At 46.0% G+C, this 18901-nt stretch overlaps 2 protein-coding genes and 1 long non-coding RNA gene across 3 annotated transcripts; 1 reads left to right on the top strand and 2 right to left on the bottom strand.

Annotated features, from left to right (window-relative positions):
- Window positions 1-3681: 3681 nt before the first annotated feature.
- Window positions 3682-5006, bottom strand: LOC119289013. The gene is made up of 3 exons (XR_005141391.1): window positions 4673-5006; window positions 4497-4571; window positions 3682-3995 (listed from the first exon to the last, which is right to left on the bottom strand). It is a non-coding gene; the product is annotated as an uncharacterized LOC119289013 (long non-coding RNA).
- Window positions 5007-6881: 1875 nt separating this feature from the next.
- On the top strand, window positions 6882-14060 carry LOC119286398 (sec1 family domain-containing protein MIP3-like). The gene is made up of 7 exons (XM_037565770.1): window positions 6882-7144; window positions 7497-7640; window positions 9136-9288; window positions 11025-11525; window positions 11627-13147; window positions 13223-13291; window positions 13692-14060. The coding sequence occupies exons 1-7, from the start codon at window positions 7097-7099 to the stop codon at window positions 13815-13817; spliced, it is 2562 nt and encodes an 853-aa protein (XP_037421667.1). The 5' UTR covers window positions 6882-7096; the 3' UTR covers window positions 13818-14060.
- A 2525-nt stretch (window positions 14061-16585) lies between these two features.
- Window positions 16586-18337, bottom strand: LOC119286397 (putative auxin transporter-like protein 4). Its single transcript, XM_037565769.1, has 2 exons — window positions 17508-18337; window positions 16586-17408 (listed from the first exon to the last, which is right to left on the bottom strand). The coding sequence occupies exons 1-2, from the start codon at window positions 18296-18298 to the stop codon at window positions 16748-16750; spliced, it is 1452 nt and encodes a 483-aa protein (XP_037421666.1). The 5' UTR covers window positions 18299-18337; the 3' UTR covers window positions 16586-16747.
- Between the last annotated feature and the right edge of the window lie 564 nt (window positions 18338-18901).

Below are 18901 nucleotides of genomic sequence, written 5' to 3'. Positions count from 1 at the left end.
TGTCACTAGTATGCCTCTACTTCACTAGCTCGTTAATCAAAGATGGTTATGTTTCCTAACCATGAACAATGAGTTGTTATTTGATTAACGAGGTCACATCATTAGTAGAATGATCTGATTGACATGACCCATTCCATTAGCTTAGCACCTGATCGTTTAGTATGTTGCTATTGCTTTCTTCATGACTTATACATGTTCCTACGACTATGAGATTATGCAACTCCCGTTTACCGGAGGAACACTTTGGGTACTACCAAACGTCACAACGTAAATGGGTGATTATAAAGGAGTACTACAGGTGTCTCCAATGGTCGATGTTGGGTTGGCGTATTTCGAGATTAGGATTTGTCACTCCGATTGTCGGAGAGGTATCTCTGGGCCATCTCGGTAATACACATCACATAAGCCTTGCAAGCATTACAACTAATATGTTAGTTGTGAGATGATGTATTACGGAACGAGTAAAGAGACTTGCCGTTAACGAGATTGAACTAGGTATTGGATACCGACGATCGAATCTCGGGCAAGTAACATACCGATGACAAAGGGAACAACGTATGTTGTTATGCGGTCTGACCGATAAAGATCTTCGTAGAATATGTAGGAGCCAATATGGGCATCCAGGTCCCGCTATTGGTTATTGACCAGAGACATGTCTCGGTCATGTCTACATTGTTCTCGAACCCGTAGGGTCCGCACGCTTAAGGTTACGATGACAGTTATATTATGAGTTTATGCATTTTGATGTACCGAAGGTTGTTCGGAGTCCCGGATGTGATCACGGACATGACGAGGAGTCTCGAAATGGGCGAGACGTAAAGATTGATATATTGGAAGCCTATGTTTGGACATCGGAAGTGTTCCGGGTGAAATCGGGATTTTACCGGGTTACCGGGAGGTTACCGGAACCCCCCGGGAGCCATATGGGCCATCATGGGCCTTAGTGGAAAGGAGAAAGGGGCAGCCCAAGGTGGCTGCGCCTCTTTCCCCTCCCCTAGTCCTATTAGGACTAGGAGAAGGTGGCCGGCCCCCCTCTCTCCCTTCCCCTCCGAGGAATCCTAGTTGGACTAGGATTGGGGGGAGGAATCCTACTCCCAGAGGGAGTAGGACTCTCCTGCGCCTCCCTCTTTGGCCGGCCAGCCTCCCCTCCTCTCCTCCTTTATATACGGAGGCAGGGGCACCTCTAAACACACAAGTTGACACAAGTTGACACAAGTTGATCCACGTGATCGATTCCTTAGCCGTGTGCGGTGCCCCCTGCCACCATATTCCTCGATAATACTGTAGCGGAGTTTAGGCGAAGCCCTGCTGCTGTAGTTCATCAAGATCGTCACCACGCCGTCGTGCTGACGAAACTCTTCCCCGACACTTTGCTGGATCGGAGTCCGGGGATCGTCATCGAGCTGAACGTGTGCTCGAACTCGGAGGTGCCGTAGTTTCGGTGCTTGATCGGTTGGATCGTGAAGACGTACGACTACTTCCTCTACGTCGTGTCATTGCTTCCGCAGTCGGTCTGCGTTGGGTACGTAGACAACACTCTCCTCTCGTTGCTATGCATCACATGATCCTGTGTGCGCGTAGGAAATTTTTTGAAATTACTACGAAACCCAACAGTTTTAACCTTCGCAAGGACCGGGCGTAGCCACACTCGGTTCAACTAAATTTGAAAAAACTGACACCCGCCAGCCACCTGTGTGCAAAGCACGTCGGTAGAACCAGTCTCGCGTAAGCGTACGCGTAATGTCGGTCCGGGCCGCTTCATCCAACAATACGCCGAACCAAAGTATGACATGCTGGTAAGCAGTATGACTTATATCGCCCACAACTCACTTGTGTTCTACTCGTGCATAACATCAACGCATAAAACCTAGGCTCGGATGCCACTGTTGGGAAACACAGTAATTTCAAAAAATTTCCTACGCACACGCAAGATCATGGTGATGCATAGCAACGAGAGGGGAGAGTGTTGTCTACGTACCCTCGTAGACCGAAAGCGGAAGCGTTAGCACAACGCGGTTGATGTAGTCGTACGTCTTCACGGCCCGACCGATCAAGCACCGAAACTACGGCACCTCCGAGTTCTAGCACACGTTCAGCTCGATGACGATCCCCGGACTCCGATCCAGCAAAGTGTCGGGGAAGAGTTCCGTCAGCACGACGGTGTGGTGACGATCTTGATGTTCTACCGTCGCAGGGCTTTGCCTAAGCACCACTACAATATTATCAAAGATTATGGTGGAGGGGGGCACCGCACACGGCAAAGAGAACGATCACGAAGATCAACTTGTGTGTCTAGAGGTGCCCCCCTGCCCCTGTATATAAAGGAGCAAGGGGGAGAGGGAGGCCGGCCCTTAGGGCACGCCAAGGAGGGGGGAGTCCTCCTCCTAGTAGGAGTAGGACTCCCCTTTCCTAGTCCAACTAGGAAGAGAGAAGGGGTAAGGGAAGAGAGGGAGAGGGAGAGGGAAAGAGGGGCCGAGCCCCCTCCCCTAGTCCAATTCGGACTCCCCATGGGAGGGGGCGCGCTACCTCCTGGGCTGCTGCCCTCTCTCTCTCCTCAGGCCCACTAAGGCCCAATACTTCCCCGGGGGGTTTCGGTAACCCTTCCGGCACTCCGGTTTTCTCCGAAATCACCCGAAACACTTCCGGTGTCCGAATATAGCCATCCAATATATCGATCTTTATGTCTCGACCATTTCGAGACTCCTCGTCATGTCCGTGATCATATCCGAGACTCCGAACAACCTTCGATACATCAAAATATATAAACTCATAATGAAACTGTCATCGTAACGTTAAGCGTGCGGACCCTACGGGTTTGAGAACAATGTAGAGATGAGCGAGACACGTCTCCGGTCAATAACCAATAGCGGAACTTGGATGCTCATATTGGCTCCTACATATTCTACGAAGATCTTTTATCGGCCAGACCGCATAACAACATATGTTGTTCCCTTTTTCATCGGTATGTTACTTGCCCGAGATTTGATCGTCAGTATCTCAATACCTAGTTCAATCTCGTTACCGGCAAGTCTCTTTACTCGTTCCGTAATACATCATCCCGCAGCTAACTTATTAGTTGTAATGCTTGCAAGGCTTATGTAATGTGCATTACCGAGAGGGCCCAGAGATACCTCTCCGATAATCGGAGTGACAAATCCTAATCTCAAAATACGCCAACCCAACAAGTACCTTCGGAGACACCTGTAGAGCACCTTTATAATCACCCAGTTACATTGTGATGTTTGGTAGCACACAAAGTGTTCCTCCGGTAAACGGGAGTTGCATAATCTCATAGTCGTAGGAACATGTATAAGTCATGAAGAAAGCAATAGCAACAAACTAAACGATCAAGTGCTAAGCTAACGAAATGGGTCAAGTCAATCACATCATTCTCCTAATGATGTGATCCCATTAATCAAATGACAACTCATGTCTATGGTTAGGAAACTTAACCATCTTCGATCAACGAGCTAGTCAAGTAGAGGCATACTAGTGACACTATGTTTGTCTATGTATTCACACATGTATTATGTTTCCGGTTAATACAATTCTAGCATGAATAATAAACGTTTATCATGATATAAGGAAATAAGTAATAACTATATTATTGCCTCTAGGGCATATTTCTTCACATTGTAGATAAAAAATAAAACTCATAAGGAAAAAGATTTAAGATAGAGGTTAGCAAACATAAAGAGTGATGAGCCCTACTGTTTATCCATTGGAATTTTGGCAATTTTTAAACAATATGTATCTTGTTTCATAGTAATATTTTTAGGTCCATGGAAGGCTAATGAGAATTGGATGGAAAAATATGTTGACCTTCCTTCAACTATTTTTGTATCATCTTCCTTCAACTGTTCAGACCTATACTTGTCAACACTCTCGGGTGTGCACATATGTGGAAGTGACTCACAACATTAAACATGAGAATCATTGGAAGAGAACTAATCCATACAAAAGTTTTTTTACCCCATAATCTAGACAAAAGTAACCTGCAACATCAATATATTTCGATTATTCCAAAATATGTTCAGAACACATCAGTAATTAAAAATAGAAGATAGCACCACCTGAACTTTCAAATGCTTAATACAGAAATGACAAATTGTGTGGCTGGTTTGGATCCAGGGCTTAAAAGCTTGTCTGGATTTGAAGTCATTCAGTAAGCATGATTGGTACTAAAGGTTTAGAGATACCAAATTAATCAGTTGAAAATGCATGTTCCTGCTCTAGAAACATTGATAAAAAATGATTTGCAGAATAAAAAATAGGTCTAGAAACTACAAACGTTCTGGGAATAGAGGCTAATAATGGGCATGTTAAGCGTGGAACAGATAAAACTACAAAAGCACGCGGTACTTAATCATGGTAGGGTGAGATGATTTATCTTATGGGCCATCGAGATGGATCCCAAATCAACGGTTCCTTACTTGTAAAATGTGGGCAGGAAATCAGGTATACAATTTTATTTACTTTTAACAGAATAACCTCACCTTAGTTCTGGGACTTAATCTCTTGCCGTGGGGAGCAGTTAGACCAGTCGTGAATCATTCTGGCGGATTTTGTACCTATAGTATATATGCAAGGTCAAGTTATCTATGTGGGTGAAACTAATTCAAGTACTTTGTGAGTCAAGCACAACCCGAGAATAAAGAACACCTATTCTTACTCTGCCACTGCAAGACACGCTGAACGGCTCGTCGGGCTCCATGCCGAAGCAAAGGAAGGAGGGGCTAGACGAGGATTAGCAGCAAGATCCTAGGAGGAGATGTGACGGGCGCGGGGTGGGTGTGGAGGGCATCCGCTGCCGGCCGAAGCCGATGCTGGCCGTTGGAAGTGGATGTCCGGAAGAAACCGATGCGTGGCACCGAGGAGCGCTGGCGCTGTCCAGGCGCTTCTCCGTGGTCAGGCAAAGCCGACGCCGGGGACCTGGGAGGCGTTGTGGGTGTCAGCGACGCGTAGCAGGCGGGCAGCCGCGCCATCCATGCGTATTGTGGTGGACGACATCAAACTCTATCTTTGGTGGATGAGGTTGTGTGCACCGGAGCTCGAAGGGATCTCCATATACAAACAACCATGTTAGATGTCGATTAAGATAGGAGGATTAGTTAAAAATATGATGGAGAGGTGATGGTAATATGAATCGATACGAAGCGTCTGTGCTTCTCGACTGCTCGTCTGTTATATAGAAGGCTCAATAGTAAATGACTCGTCGCTTCGGTGACCAGGGCATAGCCACATGCAAAAGAAACGAACCAGCCAAAAAATTCACCAGCGAAGCGATGCGTTGCGGAAGCTAATAGTTTGCGTCCGGTGTCGAATCCTCTATAGTCTATAGAAAAAAACGTGGAATGGCTGAGAGAATAGGAAAAAAAACACTTGATGATGTGGCAGATTAGCTAAGGTGGATGGTTGCATGTTGATTGCTGATGTGGATAGGCTGCATGTAAGAGAAATAGGTTAGTGGGGATGAACTATTTAGGTATTACAAATTACAGATTTGATAGTCAAGAGCTATGCTAAGTTAGGCGGTTACTTTGAAGCAGGGGCGGATCCAGAACAAAAATGTCCCGGTGTCCACGTGCACGTGCACATCATATGTATAAAGATGGACACCAAGCAATAATATAAAATAACACACCCAAGAACACTAATTATATGGCAACGAGATTTCTTATCAAAATAAATTGTTCACTTCCATTTGAAATACTAGTTGATTATGCAAATTTGAACAAGCCTAAGAACGCTAAACAATGAACGAGTTACAATATTATTTAAGAAACCTTTCTATAAATTCTCCTGTGATTAATTATTACTGTTTTAGCAAAAATGTACGAGTTACATTATTTGTGTTTGCATATGCAAGAGTATAAACAATAAACAAAATGCATCGATCGAATGATACGATTAGGGACTTAAACTTACTTGACATTGTGTCTCGCCGTTGTTGCAGAAATAATCCTCCCCTGGTTAAATATGAATCACAACGAATTGTTTCCAATTATAATAGATTTAAATTTTAAGACCCTAGCCATACAATTAGAAAAACATAACTTAATTTTTTTGTAATTCCTACACACAACTGAGATTTCAGATTTGAGAGAGATCGGCAATTACCAAGTGCTGAGTTGAGAGTTGAGACGTACCTCAAACTTTCAACAATCCATGACTGGGCGAGGGTTCAAGTGGCCGGCTAGATGTTTGAAGGTGACTGGGCGGACCGGCGGCTGGCCGCGCGACGGAGAAGGTCCGAGGACAGGCGATGCTATGAGGGTTGAGGCGCAAAAGCCGGGCGGATGAGCAACCGAATAGGCGCACATACAAATAAGGTACAGCCGTATTGGGAGATCGATTAATCAGATCGATAGCTTTTTTTTCAACACACGCACATCCAGGGACCAAGGATTAATTGATCGTTTTAGGAGTGAGCATTACGTAGACTGCCTCGCTTGTGTTTGTCAGTCGCTGGGCTGACCGATGTCCAGATCCAAAAGTTACCGGTGTCCAGCCCAAAAATCTGGAATTTATATAAGGTAAATACGTATTTTACCGGATGCCAGTGACACCGGTGTCCATAACGTGCCTCCGCCCCTGCTTTGAAGAGCTAAGTCACTTGATATCACCAATACCTTGCTAATGGGGGTAGGCTTGGTCGTATTTGAGAGTTTATGAAACCATGACGAGTTTAAGGTACAAACTAATAATTGTTGTTATCATCTGAAATTTTCTCAACTGATTCAAGGGATCATTTAAATATTTCAAATTTAGAATTTACTTTTGGGAAGAACTATATTTTCTTTGGAGAAAAAGAAAGAAGAGAACTGATGTTGCTTTTGTAGCTGGGCCGTGTCCGCATGGGCTTGCGAAACCAAAGACTGAACTAAAACGGAGCTAATCCTCCTGCGAGTCCCCCCACCGTCTCCTCCCCGCTGATCTCCCGTGTAGCAGCCAGCGACGCATCTCCGGCGAGCTGCAGCTCCACCGTCGGCAGTTCCCCTCCGGCATCGCCCCTCACCCACGATCCGACCTCATCGCCCGGTGGCGTCGCGGTGAAGGTTCCGCAATCTTCTGGGGACCTAGGGAGCGAGACGCCATGGCAGCGGTGGATCTGATCGCGTCCTGCCAAGACTCCATCCGCCAGGTCGAATCACTTCGCGAGTTCCCCTTCGCTGGTTCCGTACTCTTTTTTGGCTTGCTCGTTCTTCTATCGATCCTTCGAAAAGTATCAGTGCGTAATTTTCCATGATGGAGCGCACGAGGATTCCTAGGATTTTCCGCCTCCAGCAGTTTTTCTGTTGAAGAAGAAACAAACATTTGAAGCTTCCGAACCGAAGTAATCCATCTTAAAACGAGTGGTAAAACATGAGGCTGCTTTATTATTAACTCAATCTGCAAAAGAATTGAGGAAAACTGCCCGATGATGATTCTACAGTATAGGTATAATCTTCCCAGCTTGCACTATAGAAATTGATTCAGTTACTGGTGCTTTGCAGATTGGAGATGAGATTGCAGATGCGCTAGTGTACCTAGATGCAGGCACTCTGGAGGCGTTCCAGTTTATAGGAGCATTCCCTCTGCTTCTCGAGCTCAGAGCTCGTGCGGTGTGCAGCTTGGAAAGCACGTCTCCTCTTGATGCTGTAAGGTTCCGTTGCTCTCGCTTTCTATCTAATATCAAGCAACTACTGAAATCTACAACTTGCCCTGTTTCCCTATAACTTGATGGTCATGGTGCAGTGATTCTAGTTTCTATGAGTGGTGTTGGTGGCAACTCGAATGTTTAATGAATGCCCTGTAGCATTACTGGGCTATTTTTCTGATGATTTATGCACTGTACCTGCATTGTGGAGATTGACTATGGCCAGCAGATGTCATACGAATAACGCACTTTATGAATCGCAGTTCACTTATTTTTGTCGTATTAAGTTAGTAGGCAAGACAGAACTTACATGTATGCACACTAGGTTTCAGCGATGATGTATTTCTATATGCATCTCACCCTCACATACCCCCCTAACATGAGTTTATGGATGGTTTTGCCATGTTGCCATCCATGTCAACTATTATTGCTTCTGTTGACATCCATCTCACCCTTTCTTTGCTAACCATAAAGTCATATGCAAGTCAGCTGGTAGAGCCAGGTCTTGCGATCAATGATGCCAATACATGTTTGGTGTGTGCCTCGATCTCTCGGGCTCCTGCGATCATGGGAATCATAGCGTGTGCGTATAGGGTACTTGACACAGGCCTCTGTCGTCCAGCATTGCCATGGCTGATGTCGGTAGAGGGGGAAATAACTGAAAGAAATGTGGTGCCTTCTGTCATCACCTGAATAGCATCCGCCATGGCCTCGTGGGTGCCGAAGTTGTGACGGTCGTAGTTCATAGTGATTTTGGGACTTCTGCGATAGTTAGGGTGGTAATTAACTAATTGTTGAAGTACTGCCTATTGATCTGGCAACATACCGAGTCTGTATAATTTATATTTATCTTTTCTTTTTTCCGATTTCTTATGATGGATAGAAAATGACAATCCTAGTAACCTGCATGCTAACCTTGGTATGCCAGTGTCATGAATACTGTGAGGTGGGCCTTGCAGCATGGGTGAAGAGATACAGGATGCTAGAATAAGGAGGCATTGACCATAGATGAACGAGAGGGTTTTGAAGAAAGAAGGTTGTATATGTTCTTGATAATAATGGCTGCACTTCTTCATCTTTAAATAGAATAGAGAGTTCGAACCTAACAAACATACATGATGCAATCTACATCTCCTCCCAAACTAACAAATGCGACCAAATCGATCAGTGCAGCTCTCACTATCCTGGACGTCCCTCATGGCCACAATTGTTTTTAGCTGCATTGTTGGCTTGCTGTGCTGTAACTAGACTGTTGCGGCTATCTGATTGTTGGGCCTTGGGCCTTAGCTTGGCATTTGCTGCTGGTGTGCACGTCAGACTGGCTGGTATCTGCCATGTCGATAACAGTAAAGATGCAGTATTCTTATATGCAATTAACAAGGTTTTCTGTGTCTTACTATAGAAACAGGGAAATTTTATTACTTTCTGTACTCAAGAAATGGTCTGTCTTGTTGTTCTGTTCTTTACCTCATCACCTGATGTATCTGTGTTTGCAGGCTGCTGAGTGGAATTCAAGTTTTGCTCATCCAGCAAGGAAGATTGTCTTTATTACATCACGCCTTCTTAGTGATGCACATCGGTATATTATACGCTGCTTGGGCAACCATGGAACTGTTTCACATTGTACTGTATTGACAGCGATTTCCGAGGTGCTTAACCCCTGCAATAATATGTTAATTGTGATGACTGGTTTGCTTCTGAAGGGCCTGATCATACTGCTGATTATATTATTTTACTAAATTTTAATTTTACAAATCAACTTCCAACGTAACTCTTACAAGAATTTACAGCAACTATGGCCTAGATGTTTCAATCTTCATCGGACTTCCGTGGGGATTGGTTTTCCCTGAGTGCATCTTCCTCGTGTCTCGAAGACGTCCCTTGTCTCCATCTTGGTGATCAGGGAAATATCCTTCACGGCCTTAGAGTCAGTCACCTCACTGTGATAGCCTGACTTAATACGTCAGTCACCTCACTGTGATAGCCTGACTTAATACGTCAGTCACCTCACTGTGATAGCCTGACTTAATAGGGATGATATAGACTACTCATAGAAATAAGGATGGGTGTCCAACTAGGAAGTTGGTCCTAGGTGCGCATGAGTGAGGACAAAGTGTGCAGGAAAGACTAGTGTTGATCTGTGGGGCCAGACTAGATCCCACCAGGAGTAACGGCCAGTAACCAGCGGGTGTGTCCGGGGCTTTACATGTTGGTACCAGAGCCGACCCTACCAGAGCCGACCCTCGCGGTTACACGGATGTTTGCGGGTCAGGTGCGCAGTCATGTTGTGCATGACATTTGTGGCCCGTCGTGGCACACGACATGGTACATGTGCCGGACTGGACTCACAGACGTGTGCCAAGAGGGAACGTTTCTGTGGGCCGACGAGGATGTCGGTTCCTTTGAGTGGGGGTGTATGTCATATCCTGGCCTAATATGGATGATAGACTACTCATAGAAATAAGGAATTCCTTCTTTTCCCGGAGCCCATACGGAAAGAACTCCAAAGTTAAGCATGCTCAGCTTGGAGCAATTTCAGGATGGGTGACCAATTTGGAAGTTGGTCCCAGGTGCGCACGAGTGAGGACAAAGTGCGCAGGAAAGACTAGTGTTGATCTGTGGGTCCGGTCTAGATCCCGCCAGGAGTAACGGCTAGTAACCGACGGGTGTGTCCGGGGCGTTACACTAACAAAGGAGTTTTTACATAGGGGATGAATGGTGTTTGAATTTACTATTATCTACTAGGACCCATGGTCAGCTCAAATGATTTTCTGAAACCATTCTGAGAAAAGATGTCAAGATTTAGATCCAGAAATCCATGATCTTAATCTTTCATGGGCTGCTAGAACCCCCCCTACGGTTTTCTTTCCCTCCGCATTCGCAGTTCCTACGCGGAACAGGGAATGATAATGCCACGATTCCTCTCTTCGTTGAACAAAACAGTATAGTTATACTGGTGCAGGAGTTCATCTTTTTCTTGAAAAAAAATCATCGAAATACATGTTGGTCACTGCTCATGCTGGTAGCATTGCATCTACTCTATCTGCACTGTTTGATCTCTGTTTGTTAGTGGCTTGCATGTTCCCTGTTCTAAAACTTATTGGATTTGTCATAAAGTCACCATGAGTCACATACTTTCCCGGACCTTGTGTTTCTCACTGTATCCACTTCAAAACTAGCCTGATTTATGTAGTAGCCTTATATGAGGGTATCAGTAAGAACTTCTTTGCGTGCATTGCTTCCTCTGCAATTCACAGTTAGTTTTGCCAAAATGCATGCCCATCTTTCTTATTCACTTCATTATCTTAGAGCCTTCTTAAATCTATTTTAAGTTATCGCAAAATTATGTGAGTAACCTTTTGAACCTTTGGTGAATTTGTTGCAGATTGGTCACTCAGCATACGTTGATTCCCCACTCGGACCAGATGCTTTCCGGGAGTATGAGATATTACTCATTCAGGACCATGAGGAGCTTCTAAAGAAGTGTGGGAAGTTGAACAAGGACAAAGATAACATCCCATACACAGAAAGAGATTTCACCTCAGATGGTGATACTAAGTGGGGTTCTGGGGTGCACTATGGCCCTTCTGAATCTAGCCCGAGAAAAAAGGATTTTTCTGATGATGACTTAGGTCAGGTTGAACCAAGAGGAAAGAGGTTGTCTGTAACCGTGTGTCACTTTCCGATGATTTTCTCTCCTATTTCCTCAAGGACTCTTGTTTTACCTTCGGAAGGTACAATTGCTGAATCATATTTGTCAAATCACCGTGAGGATTCCCTTAGCCCTGGTCTACCCTCCATATCTACTGGTAAACCTTTTGATGGCGATGAGGTCCCCCCAGGACTAACCTTGACTGCTCAATTCTTGTACCACTTGGCCAATAAGGTAATGACTTTTATCATGTACAGCATGCTGCATTGTAGTTGCTCTTATCTATTTTTCAAGCATGAAACCTTTTGTTGATCTCCATTACAAAATTTGTGTAGATGGACCTAAAGCTTGATATATTTTCACTTGGTGATACATCAAGGGCCATTGGGAAGTTGATGATGGATATGTCAAGTCTATATGATGTTGGTCGTAATAAGAGTTCTGCTGGTCTACTGATTGTAGATCGTACAATTGATCTCCTAACTCCTTGCCTTCATGGCGACTCATTTCTTGATAGGATGCTGTCCTCGTTGCCACGCAAGGAAAGGACTTCATCCTGTTATGCGGCAAAAAATCCTCAAACTCCCAGCAAGCATTCCCAAGCTACTGTAAAACGTTCCCCACTAGATATAAAGGTCCCTCTTGAATCAGCCTTTAGCAAGGAAGAAACTAAGAGCAGAACCAGTGTGCTGTCTGAAAGTATGATGGCATTTGTGTCTGGCTGGAACTCTGCTGAGGTTGACTCCGAAGTTACCTGGCTACCTGATTATTCTGACGAAGCACATGATGGCAAAGTAGGCACTCTAAGTGGCTCTTTCCTATCCAACTATGCTGGAGTGCGCTACTTAGAAGCATTACTAGACAGAGGAGCAAAAGATGGGTTGGTGTTGATTAAGAAATGGCTTATGGAGGCTTTACAGCTTGAAAAGCTGTCCTCTCCATCTAAAGGTCGACAGACGGCTTCTATTTCAGAGCTTCGTTCTATGGTGCAGATGCTCTGTCAACACGAGCTGTCCTTGGTAAGAAACAGAGGGGTTATTCAGTTGGCACTGGCTGCTGAAATGGCTCTCCAGGAACCTCAAAGTACTCGCTGGGAGGCCTTTACAAGTGCTGAGAGAATATTAAGTGTAACATCAGCCGAGACAACTCAAAGTCTTGCCAGCGAGATTCGTGATTTCATCAACACCAGCACTTCAGTGGAATCTCACAAACATGGTAATACCATGGGGTCTACGCAAGGCCTTCTGACTTTCCAGGACATATTACTTCTAACGATTATTGGGTATATCTTGGCTGGCGAAAACTTTCCTACATCGATAGCTGGTGGTCCGTTCTCTTGGGAAGATGAACGGTCACTGAAAGATGTTGTGGTGGACTCTATCCTTGAGAGGCCATCATCTGTGAAGTTCCGGTTCCTTGATGGTTTGGAGAAGGAACTTGAAGCTAAAGGTAGATCTAAAGATGGTGATAGAAATAAGGACTCTAGTGAGCCTATTTCTACCACTACCGATGATTTTGATGACCAGTGGGATAACTGGGACGATGATGATGATGCTGATCATCAAAAAGAGGAAGCTTATGGGGACATGCAACTTAAGTTGGAAGTACGGGATAGGGTAGATCAACTCTTTAAATTCTTTCATAGCTTGTCCAGTATGAGATTACGGAATCAAGCTCTTGGAGAAGGGTTGGCAGCACTGAGTCGGTTTGAGACTGATAGTTACTCAAGAAAAGGCTTGCTTTATAAGTTGATATTAGCTGTGTTGACGAGATTTTACATACCTGGCCTTGAGTACCATTCATCAGCTGTTGGCCGTTTATTTAAAAGCGGATTGGGTAGGTTTGGCCTTGGACAGGTACGTTGGTCGATTGTTTTCTTACTTGCTGCGACATTTGTTTAAATTACGAACTCACAGTTGTTTTGCCTGCAGTCCAAACCAAGTTTTGGGGATCAAAGTTGTCTCATCGTTTTTGTTGTGGGAGGTATCAATACTCTTGAGGTACGTTCTGGCCCGTATTTTTTGGCTTTATTTATTTTATCATGTCATGATGAAGTTTGTTGTTTCTGTCATAGTTTGTGATATATTCATTAGTATTGAATCGATCTGGAACTACACTAAGGATGCACACCAAGATTTTAATTCGTTTTATTGGAACTGTGTAGATCAGTACACTGCTTTATTAATATCCAGTAGAACCTCTATCTCCACAACATCAGATTTTAATTCATACAGCTTGATAAGCATACGTCAGATTGCAGATCTCTAATCCAGAGACCGCAACCAACCAAAACTAAAGAATACTCGCTTCTTCCTGAGAAAAAGCATATAACCCAAATCCCTATTTGTTAGTGTTAGAAAGCAGTGTTGTCTTTGATAAGCTTGGTGTTTTTCATGCAAGGTCCGGGAAGTCATGAAGGCAATCTCAGAGAGCGGCAGACCTGATGTGGAGCTCATTCTTGGTGGTACAACCCTTCTCACCCCAGATGACATGTTTGAGTTAATGTTGGGCTCCAGCTTTACTTAGACATTAATTAGACATAGATTTAATTCTTGCTTGTCGGTACAGTAGCAATCATGTAAATTTAACCTGTACATGTTTTTGCTTCTGAGATGGAATTTTTGAATATTTACTGGCTTAGAGAATTGTTAAGTCACAATGTTGTAAACTCGTATAATTTCCACCCTCATTGCTCAGGAGCTTGTATCAGAATATAAGATCCACCCCCCGGCTTCGACCCAGTATTTAGGCTGTACCTTTGGACTATTTTCATATATTGTCAGCAATGCAAGTACACAAGAAACTAAACAGACAATGGCCAAACGTGGCAAATAACTTACAATGGAAAAAAATGCTGTCTTCCACCTTTTTTCGCCAATGTACCTTTCTATGTGTCTTTTTTTGCCTCCATTAATAGGTAGCAGATGTACTCAGTTGCCTACCTCTATAATCTCTACCAAGGCATCGTGACAAAACTTTCACCATTTTTTCTTTCTCTTCTCCACCTGAAACTTCCAAATGCACCACGCCACGGCTTCATTTCCATCAGTCCTCCAAATCTTGGTTCTCTTGTTGTTGGACACTCTGGCCTCTGAGAATCTTGGTGTCACATCATTTCCTTTTATCAAATATGCATGTGTAGACTATATTGGATCCTTCAATTATTGCCACACGCGCACACTTAGTGAAGGAGCCATAGATGGATCAAGCTTCTCCAGATCTGATGTTTGACGTGAGGGTCTGTTGCTTGGGCACCCTACAGTCCCTGTCCTTACAGGCAGGCTACCGTTGTAGCTTTGCTTGGCCTGTACTCTGGCTGGCTGCATCTGCTTAATCTTATTAATCATGTGCTATGCTAATGACTGAGATAATCAATGTTTTGTGTCCATGGAACCGCGGACATGTCAGAGACTCTCAGCTCCGAATAATGCATGCTCTTGGATCCATGGATGGATGTTTGCCTGATCTTGCTGTCCAGTTTGTTGCTGTCTGGATCTGGGGCTATGCATCTTGTAGTTTCCTGATTCAGTAGATTTGGCTGGACCTTTCTGTCGGCCAACTTCTGGAAATGACAAGGGAAGTGTTACGAACAGCATGTGTTTTTGATTTGCTGATACCACAAAGAACTTGAAATTATCTCATCATCTAGTTAGCTTGCCAGGCTTGAAAATTTGCAATGACAGATGATGTATGTTGATACCTGAAGAGTTCAGACTAGAAGGTGAAGGATGATGGTCTTCTGGGATGGAGAAGATCTCGTCCAGTCCTCTTCTCGCCTCTTGGCGCCTGTGCATGCCGAATGATCCTTGTCCGTACCCCGCCGGAAGTGGACACGAAGGCGATGCCGCCGCTACCGACACGGAGGCGGCGCATGGTTGGTTGATTGCGTCCTTCCTTCTCCCATGATCTGTTGTCATCTAGCAGTTGTCAGCATTTCTGCATTCAGATCACCCGGTTGGTTTGAGTAGCCGTCTCCATGAAACTGCACCTCCCCCAGCTCGTGTTGACTGGATTTCAGGTATATCACCCATGTTCCAAATTATGAGGCGTTTTGAATATTTTAATATGGACTACAAACACATCTATACACAGGTATTTCGATTTAGAAAGAAGTTAGAACATCTTATAATTTGGAACGGAGGGAGTACCCATTTTTTTGCAAAGGAGGTTACAGAGGGAGTACTTAATTAGCTTCTTTTCGTTTGAAAACTTGTTGTTCTGCTTTTCCTCACACATGATCTCGAAGGTAGCTAGCCCTACAGTTTCTTCACAACAAAGGCATGCATGGACCAGCAACGCCGAGGACAGCCCTCTCGCACCTTTCCCCAACGTGCAATGCACACATGCTGTCAGTTCCAGCTGATCTTTCTCCCCTTCTTCCTCGTCTCTCACTTCATTATCAGAATCTGCAAGTGAGAGTACCATATATAGGGCGACGTGTAAACAGATATATGCTCGCTTTGATTTTCTGGGACAAATTAAAGGTGGACCAAAGCAATGCGTGATCATTGTCACACGTGATTCTTCGACCGGTGAAATTATTTAGTTGTCCTGTGGGTATCATCAGTTAACTGGATGGATGGATGCATCGTCATCATCATCACCATAGGATGTCCGCTTTATGAAGGGGATGGATCATCACCACTCCTAGTCCTAGTAGATGGTAGGACCCTCTAATTAGTCTAATGTATCCAGGAGTATGTGAAGATCCGAAATGGAGTAATTGATTATCAGGGAGGGTCGCTGCAAACTGGCATGCATATATGGACAGGACATGGCACAAAATCTGTATAAATCATCTCCACCGTTGTAGTGTAGCAGCACATGCATGCATGCCACATCACAACCTCGCAACAATTAAGCTAAATAAACACCTCACACAAAAAACAATTGAGCCAAACAATCTCTGATCATCCTCTCTCGGGTTCTGAACTCTATACATATTAAAAATGCTCTGCATCTAATTAAAAACCAGGGATACATATTAAAAATGCTCTGCATCTAATTAAAAACCAGGGAGAACAAAAAACAAGAGCAGATCAATACTACTACTACATGTGAACTTTGTATAAATCAGACATGGATTTTTTTTTTCGAATCATGGAGGAGAACTGCGTGTGAACTTTATAGATAGGAGAAGCAAAGAGCGGAAGCCCGTACAAGGATTGATATATCACTGATCTTGAGATACATACATTATATGCACATGCATACAGTTCTCATGAACTGATAATTACAAGAATTACAAACATGGCGCGCACAAACACACAAAACACAACAGGACACGATCAAAATTCAAAAACAAGCTCCGATTTGATTTTTCTTTGTGAGAGATTAACTAAAGTTTCTTCTCTCAAGAAGAAACTAACTAGGCATGTTGAATAATCTTTTAAATTCAGTTTGCTACTTATATGGGTAGGTGATTAATCAAGATTAAAGATTAAAAAGCTAGGTAATTAGTGCCTTGGAGGGCACTGGTAGCACTTGGTGAAGAGTCCGAAGGTGTTGACCTGGCGCACAAAGTTGACGGTGCTGGCCCAGCCGCCGAACCCGAAGCCGACGACGAGCACCCACGCCACCACGAAGCAGTTGGCGGCGTACATCCCGGCCCACCCCCCGAGTCCCCGCGGCGGCCGCTCCACGGCGCCCTCCCTGGCCGCCGGCGCCGCGAAGACGGCCATGTGCGCCGCGGCGGGGATGATGTACACGGTGAAGCTGACGAGGAGGGACCCCACGGTGGAGTTGATGGGGCCGAAGAAGGGGAAGACGACGGCCAGGAACCAGATGGGCGCCACGACGGGGAGCCGCGCCGCCGCCCTGCGGAAGACGCCGGTGCGGTCGCCGTGCACGCCGATGGCCTTCTCCCAGACGAAGTAGAGCGGCGTGCAGGCGAAGCCGAAGGTGATGAACTGGTGGATGAGCATGAGGACGACGGCGGCGTCGCGGAAGGGCGTGCGCGGGAGGAGGGAGAAGGCGTTGGAGTGGTCGAGCAGGGCGTCGCCGAAGGCCCAGTACATGGCGGACGCGGACGGCAGCGTCAGCGTCAGCACGTAGAGCGTGGCCATGAGGTAGATGAGCTTGAACTTCTGCGGCTTCCACATGGCGTGCATGATCTCACTGTGCAGTCATGCATGCAATGCAAGATCCATGAGCAGGAGCTCGAAAAACATGCAAAATTACTACACGTAATAAGTAAGAGAATAAGATGATGATTACACAGTGACAGCGTGGCCTCCGAAGGTGTAGAGGATGTTGGTGGCGCCGGTGAAGTAGAGCACCATCTTGGTCGGCGCGGAGTGGGTGACCCCCTCCAGCCTGCCGTGGACGAGGGCGGCGGCGGTGAGGTACCAGGCGGTGTAGGTGGTCATGAGGAGGCCGAGGAAGGACCACATCCGGTAGTTGTGGAAGGAGGGGATGAAGACGGTGGTGGCGCAGCAGGCGCCGAAGATGTAGGTCCACGTCCGCTTGTCCATGGAGTCGTTGATGTAGTAGATGTTGCTGGCGCAGGCGATGAGCTGGATGACGGAGCCGAAGAGGAGGAAGGTGCAGTTGAAGAAGAGGCCGGCGTTGCGCCAGTGCGCGCCGAGGAGGCCGTCCAGGACCTCGAACCACTGGATGACGTGGCCCCGGAAGTCCGCCTTGTCCCGCTCCTTGCGCGTCCGGTACTCCACGTACAGCACGCTGATGAGGTACGCCGTCCAGCTCCCCATGAGCCCGTAGAAGAGCTGCAGCGCGATGCCGCTCGCCATCCCGAGCTGGGAGAAGGAGTAGGGCAGCGTCAGCAGCACCTGCGCCACCTGGTTGGAGGAGCAGCTGAACCACGCGTCGTAGGCCGAGCCGCCGTGCCAGAAGAGGCTCGACACCAGCTTGCTCCTCCCCGACGGCGCCGCGCCGCCGCCCTCTCCGCCGTCTACCCCGGCCCCTGCCTGATGCTCGCCGTCGCCCCCTTCTCTCTCCATCTCCACGTAGTTCCCCGCCACGATCGTCTCCACCTTCTCCGATGCCATCCTCACTCTCCCCTCTCTGCTCCTCCTCCTCCTCTCTCTCTCCTGCTATGGCAGAGGCTGCAGTACTATATAGGAAGGATCGAGCGAGCAAGCAAGCAGCTGGCGAGATCGAATGAATCATAAAGAAAACGCTGGTGTAGCTAGTGATGGGCGCATGCATGCATGCATGCATGGACGGGGGCGGCAGCGCACGAGCAGACCTGGCCCATGCACCAGCTGGCGAACTAGCTTGTGATCTTTCTCTTCTCTCCTCTCCCTTTTTCCTTTACCCTTCCTTTGGTACACTACACACACAGCGGCTGTTCAGCGAATAGTAAGAGGGAGATGGGCGAATGTATTGTATGATACAAAATGCACTAGTAGCAAAGATCTCTAAACATGGGTCCGACTGTGATCTTTGCGCTGGTAACCAGAAGATGCGATTGGAGCTTAGCGGCCCATGCAACGTTGGCGCATGGCAGGTCCTTGTACAAACCCATCATTTCTTGGAGGTTTAGAGATAGCTGGCTGCTGATTGTGCAATCAAAAGGTTTAATTTCGTCGCACAAATATGATGTCCACTTTAGTTAATTTGATGAGTTCGTAATGTGTAGTTAGGAGTAC

This window comes from Triticum dicoccoides, chromosome 4A (assembly GCF_002162155.2).
Source record: "Triticum dicoccoides isolate Atlit2015 ecotype Zavitan chromosome 4A, WEW_v2.0, whole genome shotgun sequence".
Lineage (NCBI taxonomy): Eukaryota > Viridiplantae > Streptophyta > Magnoliopsida > Poales > Poaceae > Triticum > Triticum dicoccoides.
Note: the sequence above shows the minus strand (reverse complement) of the source record. Positions and strands in the feature narration are given on the sequence as shown.

What these genes read in the sequence shown, in the direction of transcription:
- LOC119286397 (XM_037565769.1), bottom strand. Translation starts at nt 18,298, where the DNA reads ATGGCATCGGAGAAGGTGGAGACGATCGTGGCGGGGAACTACGTGGAG. An exon ending in GGAGGCCACGCTGTCACTGT is followed by an intron (nt 17,409 to 17,507) that starts GTAATCATCATC and finishes ATGACTGCACAG; the next exon opens with TGAGATCATGCACGCCATGT.
- LOC119286398 (XM_037565770.1), top strand. Translation starts at nt 7,097, where the DNA reads ATGGCAGCGGTGGATCTGATCGCGTCCTGCCAAGACTCCATCCGCCAG. An exon ending in GCACGTCTCCTCTTGATGCT is followed by an intron (nt 7,641 to 9,135) that starts GTAAGGTTCCGT and finishes CTGTGTTTGCAG; the next exon opens with GCTGCTGAGTGGAATTCAAG. An exon ending in TATTGACAGCGATTTCCGAG is followed by an intron (nt 9,289 to 11,024) that starts GTGCTTAACCCC and finishes AATTTGTTGCAG; the next exon opens with ATTGGTCACTCAGCATACGT.